Source organism: Molossus molossus, unplaced genomic scaffold, assembly GCF_014108415.1.
Source record: "Molossus molossus isolate mMolMol1 unplaced genomic scaffold, mMolMol1.p scaffold_m16_p_6, whole genome shotgun sequence".
In the NCBI taxonomy this organism is placed as follows: domain Eukaryota; kingdom Metazoa; phylum Chordata; class Mammalia; order Chiroptera; family Molossidae; genus Molossus; species Molossus molossus.
In genome coordinates this window covers 17,161,225-17,175,916 of record NW_023425399.1, presented here as the reverse complement: position 1 = coordinate 17,175,916, position 14,692 = coordinate 17,161,225, and the positions used below count along the sequence as shown (strand labels likewise).

The window sequence follows — 14,692 nt, the reverse complement described above, 5'->3', positions numbered from 1 at the left end:
AAAAATGGTTTGATGTGATGGAGGTGTTAGCTAAGACCACAAAGGTAATCACATAGCAATACATGTGTATCAAATCAACACTTTACATTTACACAATTTAAAGGTCAATTACATCTTAAGAAAAAAAGACAGAAGAAAAACCCAATAAAGTAGGGAACAACCTGGACGGGGTGACATAATCCGATCCGAGTTTTGAGCCTGACAAGCATGTCCACCTGTCTCTCCCTGCCACAGGCCCCACCATGAGGCCCCAGCCCCGCCGGAGCCCCCGCGCCCCCGGGGCCCCGGGCGCACTGTGCTAGCCCGAGCCGGCGTGGGGAGGCGCGGAGGCCATGGCCAGCCACGTGGACCTGCTGACCGAGCTGCAGCTGCTGGAGAAGGTGCCCACGCTGGAGCGGCTGCGGGCTGCCCAGAAGCGCCGGGCGCAGCAGCTGAAGAAGTGGGCGCAGTACGAGCAGGACCTGCAGCACCGCAAGCGCAAGCATGAGCGGAAGCGCAGCTCGGGGGGCCGGAGGAAGAAGGTGACCTTCGAGGCCAGCGTGGCCCTGCTGGAGGCCTCCCTGAGGAACGACGCCGAGGAAGGTAGGCCACTCTGCTGCTTGTTCGCCGGTGGCGCCTCGGTCTTCGTGCCTCCTGTTGGGGGTTGGCCCCTCAGACTCTGTGCGCAGAGGTGCGGGCTGGGGGTGGGGGTCTGGCCATCCCGCGTCTGGTGGCCTCACGCGTCTGGGGAAGGCTCCGAATGTTCCTTAGACTTTGGTGGGGAGGGGAGATAAGAATCTCAGACTTTGGCTAATGAACATCCTCATAATTTTCCTTCCCTGCCACAAATATTCACTACTTGAATTATTATCCCAGATAGCTGGTGAACAGGTTGGATCGGGTCTCGCTCCTCCAAGAGCTCAGTGCTCACAGGCTCTGGCATTGCCGGGGCCCTCTGTGTCAGCCACCAGCTGGGGCTCCGTGTGCAGGTCCCTGTCATCTGTCTCCGCTGCAGAGGGAGGTGGTGTCGGTGGGTGACCGCGCAGGCGCTGCTGCCGACTCGCGGGTCCAAGACTGACTGTCAGTTACTCCCTGTGTGACCCTGGCAGGTAGATGTCACTTCGCTCCTGGACCTCAGTTTCCACCTCTGTAAAGTGGGGATAATAATTGTATCCACCTCGAGGGCTTCTGTGAACATTAAATTAGGTAATGTCCGTGAAGTTCTTGACCATTTCATTATATACATATATGTAATGAAATAAAATAGAGTAATAATATAATAATATATATGATAAAATGTAATAATAAAATAAAACAATCACAGTGTTTATAGAATATAAAGTGGTATATAATATAAACATGTTACAAATATATACATTATTATAATATATATGTGTATAAAAATCATAGTTATGTTCATAAAGTTTGCAAACAGAATAATATACACAATGTTGTCTAGGACATTTTCACTTTACAAAGTGAAGGAGTAAATAAATAAAACACATACACCACTCATTTTCACATTTTATGGATACCCTGTACTTGTTATATTTTATTTAATTATATTGTTAATTAAATTGATATCCGATGATCCAGATATCATGATAACCAAGAGTCGGGTATAAAACACCCATTTTACAGATGGGGAAACTGAGGCCCAGAGAGGTTCAGAACCTTGACCAAGTCGGCAGAGCATGATCAGAACTCCAGGATCCAAGCTCTTGTCAGTGGCCTCATAGACTTGTAGGTTTGCTTCCCGCTGTAAGATGCCTGGTTTGGCCTCCGCCCTCTTCTCTGAGCATGCCCTGAAGGGCCGGGTCTGCTCATTGTGCAGCCAAGAGTCGTGCTTGTGCCCCTGTCCACCCTCAGCAGCCTGTGGTCCCTCTCTGTATACCAATCCATTCTGGCTGTGCTGGAGGGGCCCAGCCATGATTCCCGGGTCCCTCTGGGCTCCTGCCTCTGCACACCCAGATGCTTGACGCTAAAGCTGTCAATGAAAGAACCGAGACGTGGTGGCACTTACTGCACTAGAGGGTGTTGGGTTTTACGCCTGTTTTTCCTCGGGTTCTAGAACCCTCTGAGAAGCACAGTTCCATTTCTGCCCTGTTCCAGAGGCATTCCGGGAGGCACTCAGCTGAGCCTGGGGTAAGCAGCCCCTCAGGGGCATGAAGTCCCAGGCTCAGGGGACACGACCCCTCGAGGCTCCTTCCCACGTGCCATTTGCTGGGTGACGTGGCAGGCCCTTTCCACTCTGTGGGAGGCACATCATGATGTCTAATTTCTGCCGTGGGCGATCGAGTTCATCAGCTCCCCTTTCATCTTTCAGTCCCTTCTTCCCTGAGGAAGTCCCCTTTCTCCCTCCCTGAAGGGCCTTTGCAGAGGCTCTGAGGGGCTGTGCCCCTTCAGAAGGTGGCCGCCCGCAGCCCCCGCCCAGGCCCACCCCGTACACCCTGTGTTCTAGTGAGAAACGGGCCCCTCGGCCCTGCGTGGGGCCTTGAGCAGCTGGCTTCACCTCTCTGTGCTCCGTTTCTTAATCTGCAAAATGGGGCTTTGAACCTTGTCCTCAAGGGGGTGTGGCAAGAATTAGACAAGATCCTGGATGTGACAGCTGTTCGAAAAGTGACCCTGAGTGGGGGAAGACTCCCGGAAGGTGTCCGTGGGGACATTAGACTCTCCACGCCCTCTGAGGCGGGAGCGTTCCCGTTCCCTCACCCACCCGAATGGCCCAGCACTGGCCACCCACCCACCGGTGGTGTGCACACAAGTGGGCCTCGGGACCCCAGGCCTTCCCCATCGGGGGACCTTCTGGAGCCCCCTGGTGATGCCCAGGGCTCGTGCAGTCAGTGCTTCGGTGCTAGTTACACCCCCATGAGGTGGGGCCACCCAGAAACCAAAGCCCCCTTGGAAATGAGTTTTTTGATCCTTCCATCAGGTTTGCCCATGGGGTTACAGCAAGGGACACAGTCTCAGAGGATGGCACGGGTGGGGAGACCACCAGGCACGGAAAAGTGCTCATGGCGGCAGGCACAGTGAGGGTGGTCAGGGCGCCCTCTCCCCTGGCAGTCTCTAGTCATTTCCTCTGCTTCCCCCGACGTGGATTCGAGGGCCACCCCTTGAGATGCCTGTTCTAGTCCGGTCGTAGCCACATGCCGTATGAGTGCCAACTCAGGGCTGCCCCCGGGAGGTGCCCTCTCCCTCCCCCATCACTTCCATACATTGTCTTGCCGCCAAGTATGAATAAATGGTATGGTGCCAAAAAAAGAAAGAGAAATGACCCTGAGCCCTGCACCAGCACAATGACCATTTTAACTAACCTTTTCTGTTTGTGGTCTTTTTTTTTTTAACAAGACAGTAATGTTTTTAAAAAACCCAAATGCCCACAAACATTCTTCTTGTAAAAAATCAAACACAGGCCCTGGTCGGTTTGGCTCAGTGGTAGAGCGTTGACCCTCGGACCCAAGAGCTTTGAGTTTGATTTCCGGTCCAGGGGCTACACCTCAGTTGCAGGTTCGATCCCCGGCCAGGGTTATGCGGAAGGCAACCAATCAATGTGTCTCTCTCACATCGATGTCTCTCTCTCTCTCCCTCCTTCTCTCCCTTCCACTCTATCTAGAAATCAATGGAAAAAGAATCCTTGGGTGAGGATTAACAACATCAAAAAAATCAAGCACAGAAATGTACAGAGTAAAAAGTATCTTCCTCCCTCCCTTCCTTCTGAAATTAGTACTGCTATTTCATGTGTTTCCTTCCAAGCATTTTTCTCATCTACCCGTGTATTTGTGGGCTTGGAGAAATAGAGAGCTACTTGGGATTTTTTGTTTTTTGTTTTTATTTTGTAAGTGATGACATCCTGGGTACATTATTCTGCAGTTTCTTTTTTTTCACCCAACAATACATCTTGGAGGTGTTTGCATGCGTGTGCATCTGCCGTGGAGTAATAGGTCTGTGTCCTTCCTTTAGCTGCTGCATACCATTCCATAGTATTCACCAGGATCAGTGACCTGGTGCCTTGCTGATGGGCATGTAAGCTTTTCAGTGGCTTTGCTTTTGTTGACGAGAACATTTTGTGCACACCTGCAAATGTTTATCTCAGATAGATGTGGAAAAATCAAGGAGCTGGATCCAAGGGTATGTGTGTTAAATTTGAACAAGAAAAGTGCCAGCCCCCACGGCTGGTCCCCTGGCTCTGGGGACAGCCAAGTAAGCATGTAGGGCCAGAGTTGTGCACTGTGGCAGGCTGTGGGGGTGGGTGAGCGGTGCCCTGGGGGTCCACAGGTGGCTGGGTTTCCGAGGAGGGATGAGAAGCTGCCATCCGTCAGCAGGCCATGTCTCCCAGCTCTGCTCAGCTTCCAGCTAGATGACAGCCCGCTGCTCCCAGCTGGTCAGGATGACTTCTGTGTGCCGGGGGAGCTGGTGTTGGGGAGGCTGCTGGGGCGTTAGCTCACAGCGGGATGGGAGCGTGGGGGGCAGCGCCCCCGCTTCCCTGAGCTCACAGCAGTGGCTGAGTCAACCTCCTCCACCTGCCAGGGCAATGTGAGTCGATCCAGAGGAAGGCAGTTGCTGGGGAAGTAACTGAATTTCCTTCTCCGACTCCACTTGCGCTCCGGCTGATGTTGGGGCACCAGCGACCCTCCTTGGCCTCAGACCTGCCTAAGCCTCACCCTCCTGTTCCCACTGCCCATGTTTTAAGAACAGCTTTATTGAGGTCTGATTTACATATTATAAAATGTGCCGGCTGGAAGTGTATCATCCAATCATTTTCAGTAAATGTACAGAGCTGTACATCCATCACCACAACCCAGTTTTAGAACATTTCATCACCCCAAAAAGAAACTTTGTGCCCTCTTGTAGTAGTCACTCCTGGTTCCCTCCCCCACCCCCAGCCCTGAGAAACCACTGATCTATCCTCTGCCTCTATTTATCAGCTTTTCTGGACATTTCATTGCTTGGACTCGTACAATATGTGATCTTTTGTGATGGCTTCTTCGTTTAAAATATTTCAAGGTACACGCAGAGTGTGGTATATATCAGGCTGTCATTTCTTTTTATTGTCTTGTAGTATCCATACCCCAGGATAAACATTTTGTTTATCCATTCACCGAATTGACGAATATTTAGATTCTTTCCATTTGGGGATCTGATAAATAATGCTGCTAAGAACATTTATGTGCAAGTCCTTGTGTGGACATGTGTTTTCATGTCTCTTGGGGCGTTTCCTAGGAATGGCATTGCTGGGTCATCTGGTAAATTTATGTTTAACTTTAAAAAATACTGCCAAACATTTTTCCAGAACCGCTGCATCCTTCTGTATCCCCAAACCCCATTTTCCCAATCCTCATGTGAGGGCGATGTCCCTTGCTGAGACCTGCAGTGGTTCTCAACCTTCCTGATGCCGCGACCCTTTCATACAGTTCCTCGTGTTGTGGTGACCCCCCAACCATAAAATTATTTTCGTCGCTACTTCATAACTGTAATTTTGCTACTGTTATGTCTTAGGCGACCCCTGTGAAAGGGTCGCGACCCCTGTGGGGGTCGAACGACCCACAGATTGAGAATCGCTGCCTTACAGGTTTCACATGTCAGACCCAGGGCTTAAAGGCAGAGCAGCTGCCCATGCTTTCAACAACCTGGCGGTCCTGCACCTCCTGCATTTGCTTTGCCCTTAAAAACAAGAGAACCACTAGCTCCTGGTTCTGATTCGTGTGTTTTTGGCTCTTACGGACCCTGGTGTTCCCGCTGACCTCCTGGGCCCTTTGTATTGGGGGGTCCTTGGGTAGGTTCCTCATCCTTAGCTGAAACTTCTTTCCAAGGCCACGTGGGCCCAGCCTGCCTCAAAATGACTGAACATTTGTTAATATGTCAGGGCTCCCGTTCTCTCAGACTCTATAGGGTTTTCTTTCTTTTTTGATTTTTTTTAGAGAGAAGGGAATGGAGAGGGAGATAGAAACATCAATGAGAGAGAATATCAATTGGCCGCCTCCTCCTGTCTGTCCCCCACTGGGGATCGGGCCCACAACCTGGGCACGTGCCCTGATTGGGAATCGAACCAGTGACCTCTTGGTGCATGGGTCAACACTCAACCCCTGAGCCACAGCGGCCGGGCTGTAGGGTTTTCTTAATGGAAACTCTATTCAAACTCAAAACTATGAGCGATTCTCCTGTAGCCTAAATTTAGCCCTTTAACTGTTACTCTCCTGGTAAAGGCTTTTAAACTTCAGTTTTAAGCAGTGGAAACTTTTCTTTAAATGAAATATCATACAGAAACCCGATATGTAAAGCAGGGGAAAGAGCTGTTCTGGTTGGTGCAGGCCAGGGGGAACCTTGTGCACCCCCACTCTTGTCCTACCCACACCTGCAACCTCTCCCCACCCCTGGGTGCATCGGCAGACACGGGGCTCTGCAGGGCATCCTGAAACCATTGACTTGTCTAAAGGAAACACAGCTCTGACTTCTTCTTTTTTAAAAAAAAAATTATTATTTTTTTAAATTTATGTTTTCTTTATTGATTTTTAGAGAGAGAGGAAGGGAGAGGGAGAGAGAGATAGAAACATCAATAAGAGAGAACATCGATTGGCTGCCTCCTGCATGCCCCCCACTGGGGATTTGACCCACAACCTGGGCATGTGCCCTGACCAAGAATTGAACTGGCGACCTCTTGGTGCATGGGTCGACACTCAACCACTGAGCCACACCGGCTGGGCAATCCTTTGATGATTTTGGAAAGGGAAATTTCTTTACTCCTAATTACAAAAATAATGCGTCCTTGTAGAGAATCTTAAAAGTGCAGGAAAAAAAAAAAAAGAAACACAAAGAAGAAAGTAAAATCACGCATACTTCACACTGAACAGCAACAACCACTGAGAATATTTTGGTATTGTTATATCAGCCAGGGTCCTGATAGGAGACAAATGATGCTCGCCCATGGGGTAATTTGAGTAGAGTTTAATAAAGAGGAAATTTGTAGTTTAGAGCAATAGTCTTCCATTTTTTTTCATCTCAGGGCTCCTTTATATTCTTAAAAAAAAAAAAAATGTTTGTGTTGCTCTGACCGGTGTTACTCAGTGGTTAGTGTTGGCCCATGCACAAAAGGGTCTTGGGTTGGATTCCCTGTCAAGGGCACATGCCTGGGCTGCAGGTTCGATCCCTGGTCCTGGTGGGGGCGTGTGCCGGAGGCAACCAATCAATGTGTCTCTCTCACATTGATGTTTTTCTCTCTCTCTCTCCCCCTCCCTTTCTCCACTCTCTCTAAAAATAAATGGAAAAATAACCTTGGGTGAGGATGAACAAAAAAATATATATGTTTTTATTAATTTTAGAGAGAGAGAGAGGAAAGGAGAGGAAGAGAGAGAGAGAAACATTGATGAAAAAAACATCCATCGGCTGCCTCCTGCACCCCCTATACTGGGCATGGAGCCTGCAACCCTGGCATGTGCCCTGACCAAAAATCGAGCCAGTGACCCCTTGGTGCATTGGATGATGCTCAACCAACTGAACCACACTGGCCAGGACCCCCTTTATATTCTTAAAAACTGAGAAAACCCCTAAGAACTTTTGTTTAATTGGTTTCTATCTATCATATTAGAAATTACCATATTAGAAATTAAAACTGAGGAATTAAAATAAGTATGTATTATTCATAAAAACATAACATAAAACCCATCATCTGATGTACTAATTATCTGTTGCTGCAAAGCAGATGAGCTCAATATTTGGCAGCTTAACACAATAAACATTTTTATCTCACACAATTTCTGTGGGTCAAGAATCCAGGAGCAGCTTAGCTGGGTGATTCTCTCTCAGGACCTCTCATAGATTGTGGTCACCTCCAGGTTTAGCTGGGACTGGAGGAACTACTTCCAAGATGACTCACTCACATGGCTCTTGGCAGGAGGCCTCAGCTGACTGCCGTGTGGGTCTCTTCACAGGGCTGCTTGAGCATCCTCTCAACATGGCAGCTGGCTCCCTTTAGTGTGACTGAGCCCACCCATGGACAAGGAGGAAACCTCAATGCCTTGTATGACCTAGCCTTGGAAGTCACATGCCGTCACCTCTGCTGTATGTGATTCATTAGAAAGGATTCACGGAGCCTAACCCATGCCCGGGGGAAGGAAGTTTGGCTGCATCTCTTCGAAGGAGGAGAACGTGGGAATATTCTCCCAAGCCACCACACGTGCTAACCTCACTGATATTTTTCAAAACAAAACAAGAAATAGCGAGGACAGTAGTCTTGGTTTATATTTTTGCAAATCTTTTTACGGCCCGGTTTAAAAGAAGACAGCTGGATTTGCTTATCTGCTTCTGCTTTCAATCTGTTCTGATAGGTTATTTTGGTTGAAGGAGACGAAGCCAATCTCATCTCCTGCAGATACGTAGTTGGAAAAGAGAGGAAGTATTTTAATTGCCTTTCCAGATAATTGTGGATATTCTTTGACACCAGAATCAAACTCCACAGGTGACAGTTTGTTGAAATTTAATTACAATGTGGAATCTGACACCACAGCAATTTTTAGCATTTCTTACTGTTACGTTAAAATTTGTTGGTTTGTCTAGCATTTTGAGTGGCCCTCTTACCCTTGCATGCTATTTTTCCCTCACAACATAATGTATTGGTCTGTTAGAAAATGTTGGTTTCTTCTTCTTTTTTTTTTTGTTGGATATGACACCGAAAGTACGAGCAACAAAAGCAAAGGTAAACAAATCCATACATCAGATATGGAGTTAATAGCCATAATACATAAGAAACTCTTACAAATCCAATTAAACATAGGCAGAGAACCTGAATAGATATTTTTTCCCCCAAAGAAGATACACAAATGGCCGACAGGTACATGAAAAGATGCTTAGCATCACTAATTATCAGAGAAATTCAAATCAAAACTATAATGAGATATCACCTCACACTGTTAGGATGGCTGTCATCTAAAAGAGAAGGGACAGTAAGTGTTGGTGAGGCTGTGGAGGACAGGGAACCCTTGTACACTGTTGGTGGGAATGTAAAGTGGTGCAGCCACTATGGAAAACAGTATGGAGGTTCCTTAAAAAATTAAAAAATAGAACTGTCATAGAACCCAGCAGTATACCATATACTGCTGGTATTTATACAAAGGAAATGAAATCACTGCCCCGTAGAGATAACCTGTACCCCAATATTTGTTGTAACATTATTCAACCAAGATATAGAAGCAACCTAAATGTCCATCAATGGATGAATGGATAAAGAAAAAAATATATATATATTATTCAGCCGTAGAAAAGAAGGAAATCCCCTGCCGTTTGTGACAACATACATGATCGAGGGCTTTAGGCTGAGTGAAATGAGTCAGAGCAAAAACAAACACGGTACGGCTTCCCTTATATGTGGAACCTGAAAACCCCAAACTCACAGAAACAGAGCCGAATGGTGGTTGTGGGGGGCCTGTGTGGGGTGAGGGAAAGAGGGAGATGTTCATCAGAGGGTACGCACTTCCGGTGATGAGTAAGTTCTGGGGATCCAACACAGCATGTTGACTGTTGTGAACAGCACTGTATTAGATCCTTGAAAGGTACTAGGAGAATAGATTTTAGGTGTCTCACCACACCACCCACCCCCACACCCCCACACACACATACTCACAAAGGTAACAGAGGTGTTAACTAACATTATTGTGGTAACCATTTCACAATATAAACGTGTATCAAATCATCACCTTGTAAACCTTAAACTTTCACAATGTTGCATGTCCATTATATGGCAATAAAGCTGGGGTGGGGGGAAGTATCTGTTCACAGAGTTAGGCAACTCTTCTATGTGTCGGCGCATTTCCTTATACCCTATGACAACTTTATCATTTCAACACCAATCTCACCAGAAAAGTCTTCAAAAGCCCTGGAAAACTGTAAGCTCATAGTGGTGATACAAGTTTTCCAAAATTCGAATTTTTGCCTGAAAGCTCAATTTCTTTTCTTTTTTTTTATCCTCACCTGAGGACATTTCTCCACTTTTTTGTTTAGAGTGGGAGAGAGAAAGAGGAAGAGAGAGAGAGAGAAACATCGATGTGAAAGGGACACGTCGAGTGGCTGCCACCCGCATGATCCAACCAGGGCCGGGGACAAACTGCAACCGAGGTACATGCCCTTAGCGGGAACCGAACCCGGGTCTCTCTGGACCACAGGCCGACACTCTAACCGCTGAGCCAAACCGGCCAGGGCTCGATTTCTATCATGGTCAACCAACACTATCAGTTGTTTACTTTAGAGAAGAAGACTGACAGCCGTGGTTTGCTAGTTGTTCTTGAGGTGAAATCGGTGCTCAGGGAGAGGAAGGGGTGGCTTAGCACTCAGCTCGTGGCTCGACCAGTGCAGGTGGAGAGACCGATCCTACTTCATGTGCACCTCGCATTTTGTCACACACAGTACTAAACAGAATGTACTTGAGGGCTGAGACTTAATACAATCAGTATGTTTTATTGCTTCATCAAGGACATTTTAAAGTGGAACTGGCATGATTTTTTTTTTTTTCTGGTTATAGTGTATGTGTTTTTATAAGACTTTATTTTATTTATTTATTTATTTATTCTATCCTCACCTGAGGACATTTTTGCATTTATCTTCAGATAGAGCAGGAAGGAAAGAGGGAGAATGAGAGAGAGAAACATTGATGTGAGAGAGACACATCGAGTGGCTGCCACCCACACGACTCCAACCCGGGCCGGGGACAAACTGCAACTGAGGTTTGTGCCCTTAGTGGGAACCGAACCCGGGACATTCCGGTCCGCCGGCGGACGCTCTAACCGCTGAACCAAACCGGCCAGGGCTAAGACTTAATTTTTTAGAGCACTTTTAGGTTCACAGCAAAATTTAGGGGCAGGTACAGATTTACCATATACCCTCTGACCGCACACATATACAGCCTTCCCCATTATTAACATTTTCCACCAGAATGGTACATTTGTTACAAGTGATAAGCATAAATTGATGCATCATAATCCCCCAAAGTCCACAGTGTACATTAGGGTTCGCTCTTGGTGTTAGGCAGTCTGTGGGTTTGGACGCATGCATGATGACTGGTGTTTATCACTATGGTGTTATACAGAGTATCAGTGTATGTTCCCTGCCCTAAAATCCTCTGCTCTGCCTAGGCATCCCTCCCCTCTCCAACTCCTGGCAACCACTGATCTTTGTACTGTCTCCACAGTTTTGCCTTTTCCAGAATGTCATATAGTTGGATTCATACAGTATGTAGCCTTTTCAAATTGCCTTTTTCACTTAGTCATATGCACTTAAAGTTTTTCCATGTCTTTTCATGGCTTTATAGCTCATGTCGGTTTAGTACTAAATAACATCCCATTGCCTGGATGTATCACCGTTTCTCCATTCACCCACTGAAGGACATCATGATTGCTTCAAAAAAGCAACTTATTCAGAATTTCGGCAATTTTGAATAAAGCTGCTATAAACATCTGGTTGCAGGTTTTTGCGTGGACATGAGTTTTCTGCCCCTTTGAGTAAATACCAAGGAGTTTGATTGTTGGATCGTATGGTAAGAGCATGTTTAGTTTTGTAAGACACCACCAAACTTCTTCCACAGTGGCTGTACCATTGTGATTCCCACCAGCAATGGATGCACGTTTGGCGTTGTTGGTGTTCTGCATTATGGTTATTCTCATGGGTGTGTAGCTGTATCTCATTGTTGCTTACATTTGCATTTTCCTGATGACATGCAATGTGGAGCATCTTTTCATTCGCTCATTTGCCATCTGTATATCTTCTCTGGTTTGATTTTTTTCACTGTACATATGAATCAGGGAATATGATGATTACTAGAACAGTTTGGCGCCACTGGACTGACGGGGATAATGTGAGAGTAGTTTTCCCCACCATTGCTTTTGCAGCATCATTACAGATGTCAACACCGTGAAGAAGGCAAATAACATCTTTGTGTTATTATAAAGATAGTTTTGAATACACTGGAAGAGTCTTGGGGACCACTTTGAGAACTACTGGTTTATAGGAACCAACATGGAATGATGCAGTCAGTAGCCTGGGGCTAGCAAAGTAGGTAGCTGTTACCACCCCCAAATGTGAAGGGGGTATGGAAAGGGGAACCTACTGGACCCTAAGGAGTGTATTTGTAGAGACGTCTGCCTAACAAGAGCAGTGGCTTCTTCCAGTCTTCTTACCATGCTCCCCATCACCAAACCCAACCAGAAAGCAGAATTCAAGGGAGCGTTTGATGTGGTCCAAGTGTTTGGGCTTCCCCAGGCATGAAGAAGGGTGGACTTGGAGGGACAGATAGGACATACCCAACCTAGTTGTCTTCAACTCTTTGGATCTACGCATGGACACAGAGTGAGTGTGTGTATATTTAAAGAAGAACTTTTGCCCTAGCGTTCACTTTTTTATTTTCAATAAAATTAGGCACCTATTCTATGCTTTGAAGAACCTACTCTGTGCTACGAATAAGATGGGAGGCCATGTGCAAGCTGTGGATTTTGAGGTTGTTTCCAATTTTCGCTACTATAAATTATGCCATGACGATGATCATTATGTAAAAGTTTTGGCCACTGCCTTGATTATTTACTTAGGGTAGATTCCTAGAGGTTCAGTAGATATGAGGATATGAACATCTACAAGGCTTCAGTATAAGCAGAGAGCATCCTGAGGAGGTGAGTTAGGCTGAGCTCTGAATGAGGAGGCAGAGGCTGCCCCATGGGAATCTGCAGAAAATGTATAAAGGGTCTGGGATGGGAATGAGCTTGGTGTGTTTGAGGATGAAAGAACACAGGAGAGCCCTGGCCGGTTTGGCTCAGCAGTTGGAACGTTGGCCTGCGGACCAGAGAGTCCCAGGGTCGGTTCCCACTAGGGGCGCGTACCAAAAAACAAAAACAAAAAACCAAAAACACAGGAGACAGAGAGGTAGCCTGGGGGATATTGATCATTGAAGACTGTGGTAGGACGTGTACATGTAATCAGATTGAAATGAAAAGCCATTGGGTTATGTGATGAGATATAGACGGTAAAGCTTTTCCTGGAGAGTAGATTGGATGAGGATATTCTCATGGGGGCATGAGAAGGGGCAGGGAGGCCTCATCGAAAACTATCACAGTAGCCTGGATAAGAACCTGTGGTGGTGGCATAAATCTGAGTAAGTTGGAGAAGTGAGAAGGTAGACATGACATGGCTGAGTGCCAGGTGACGAAAGGAGGGACTCAACGGTGACTCCTTTTGGCTTAAGCGCTTAGGTGAATGATGGTGCTATTTGAGACTGGGAATGTTGGGGTAGGAGGGAGATGGGGATCTGGAGGAAATTAAGAGTTTTGTCCCTAGCTAGTTGGGCTCAGTGGTGAGCGTTGGCCCGCAGACTGAAGGGTCACAGATTCGATCTCTGGCCCAGGTTGAGGTTGTGCTGGAGGCAACCAGTCAATGTGTTCATCTCACATCAGTGTTTCTCTCCCTCCTTCCCTTCTACTCTATCTAAAAATCACTGGATAAATATCCTTAGGTGAGGATTAACACACACACACACACACACACACACACACACACACACGAGTTCTGTAGGCCTGTCCAAGTTGACATGTCCTTTTAACATCTTAAGTGGAAATTTTTAGGAGGCAGGTGAATAGGTGAGTCTGGCTCAGGGGAGCTATCAGGGATGGATATAAAAATTGGGGAGTCATGAGCTTATAAATGCAATCTTTCTAAAGCTCTGGGGCTGTATGAGATCATCTAGGAAGCAAGGTAGAGAGACCAAAAAAGGAACCCCAAGAGAAAGCCCAGGGACACCTCAACAGCTATATGTTGGGCCCCGAAGAACAAGAGAACAAAGGAGAGACCAAGATGTCAGGGTGGTAGAAAGAACACTGGGATGGTGTGGCATTTCAGAAGCCTAGGGAGGGAGATGTTTTTAGAAGGAAGGACTGTCATCTTGCATCACATGTTCCTTAGAGGTTGACTATTTTATCTTGTCCTTACATAGTCTTTGGGAAAGAGATTTTTTTCCCCTTTGTTTAGATAGAGTGGGAGGGAGAGAGAGGAAGAGAGAGAGAGAGAGAAACATTGACGTGAAAGGGACACATCAAATGGCTGCCACCCACACAACCAACCAGGGCCAGGGACAAACTGCAACTGAGGTTCATGCCCTTAGCGGGAACTGAACCCGGGTCTCTTTGGACCACAGGCTGACGCTCTAACTGCTGAGCCAAACCTGCCAGGGCAAGGGAAAGAGATTTTTAATGATGATTTCATGAGGACACGTGTCTGAGTGTACTAGAATTTATGTAATTATTCCTCTATTCCTCTATTTTTGGATTTTGAGGTTGTTTCCAATTTTTGCTACTATAAATTATGCCATGGCCATTATCATTGTAGAAAAGTATTTGGCTACTACTTTGTTTATTTACTTAAGGTAGATTCCTAGAGGTTCAATAGATTTGAGGACCTAAACATCTGCAAAGCTCATTCGGTCACCAGAAAGGTTGGGTCAATTTCACTCCCACCAGCAGTGAGTACCAGGCCTGCCTTCCTCGGCAACACCAGGACACTGAAAACACACCTTTGTGCATACACTTGATATATGGAAATAGTCCTGTTGTCCTAATTTGCATATAGTTGAGAAGTTGAAGGTTGAATGCTCACCTATTCACAAGCTTACTGGTCATTTGTTTTCTTTCTCTGAGTTCTACATTTTTAAAATTCATTTTCACTAGTGTGTTCCTTTTTCTTATTGATTTTA

The 14,692-nt window shown here is 46.5% G+C and overlaps 1 protein-coding gene across 1 annotated transcript in view; it reads left to right on the top strand.

The window, feature by feature from the left end:
• The first annotated feature begins 332 nt into the window (after nucleotides 1-332).
• The window catches only part of PPP1R16B (protein phosphatase 1 regulatory subunit 16B), a 78,648-nt gene continuing 64,288 nt past the window's right edge, over nucleotides 333-14,692 (top strand). Inside the window, exon 1 of the mRNA XM_036245013.1 lies at nucleotides 333-582. Within this exon, the coding sequence (XP_036100906.1) occupies nucleotides 333-582 (250 nt within the window). The remainder of the gene's footprint in view (nucleotides 583-14,692) is intronic.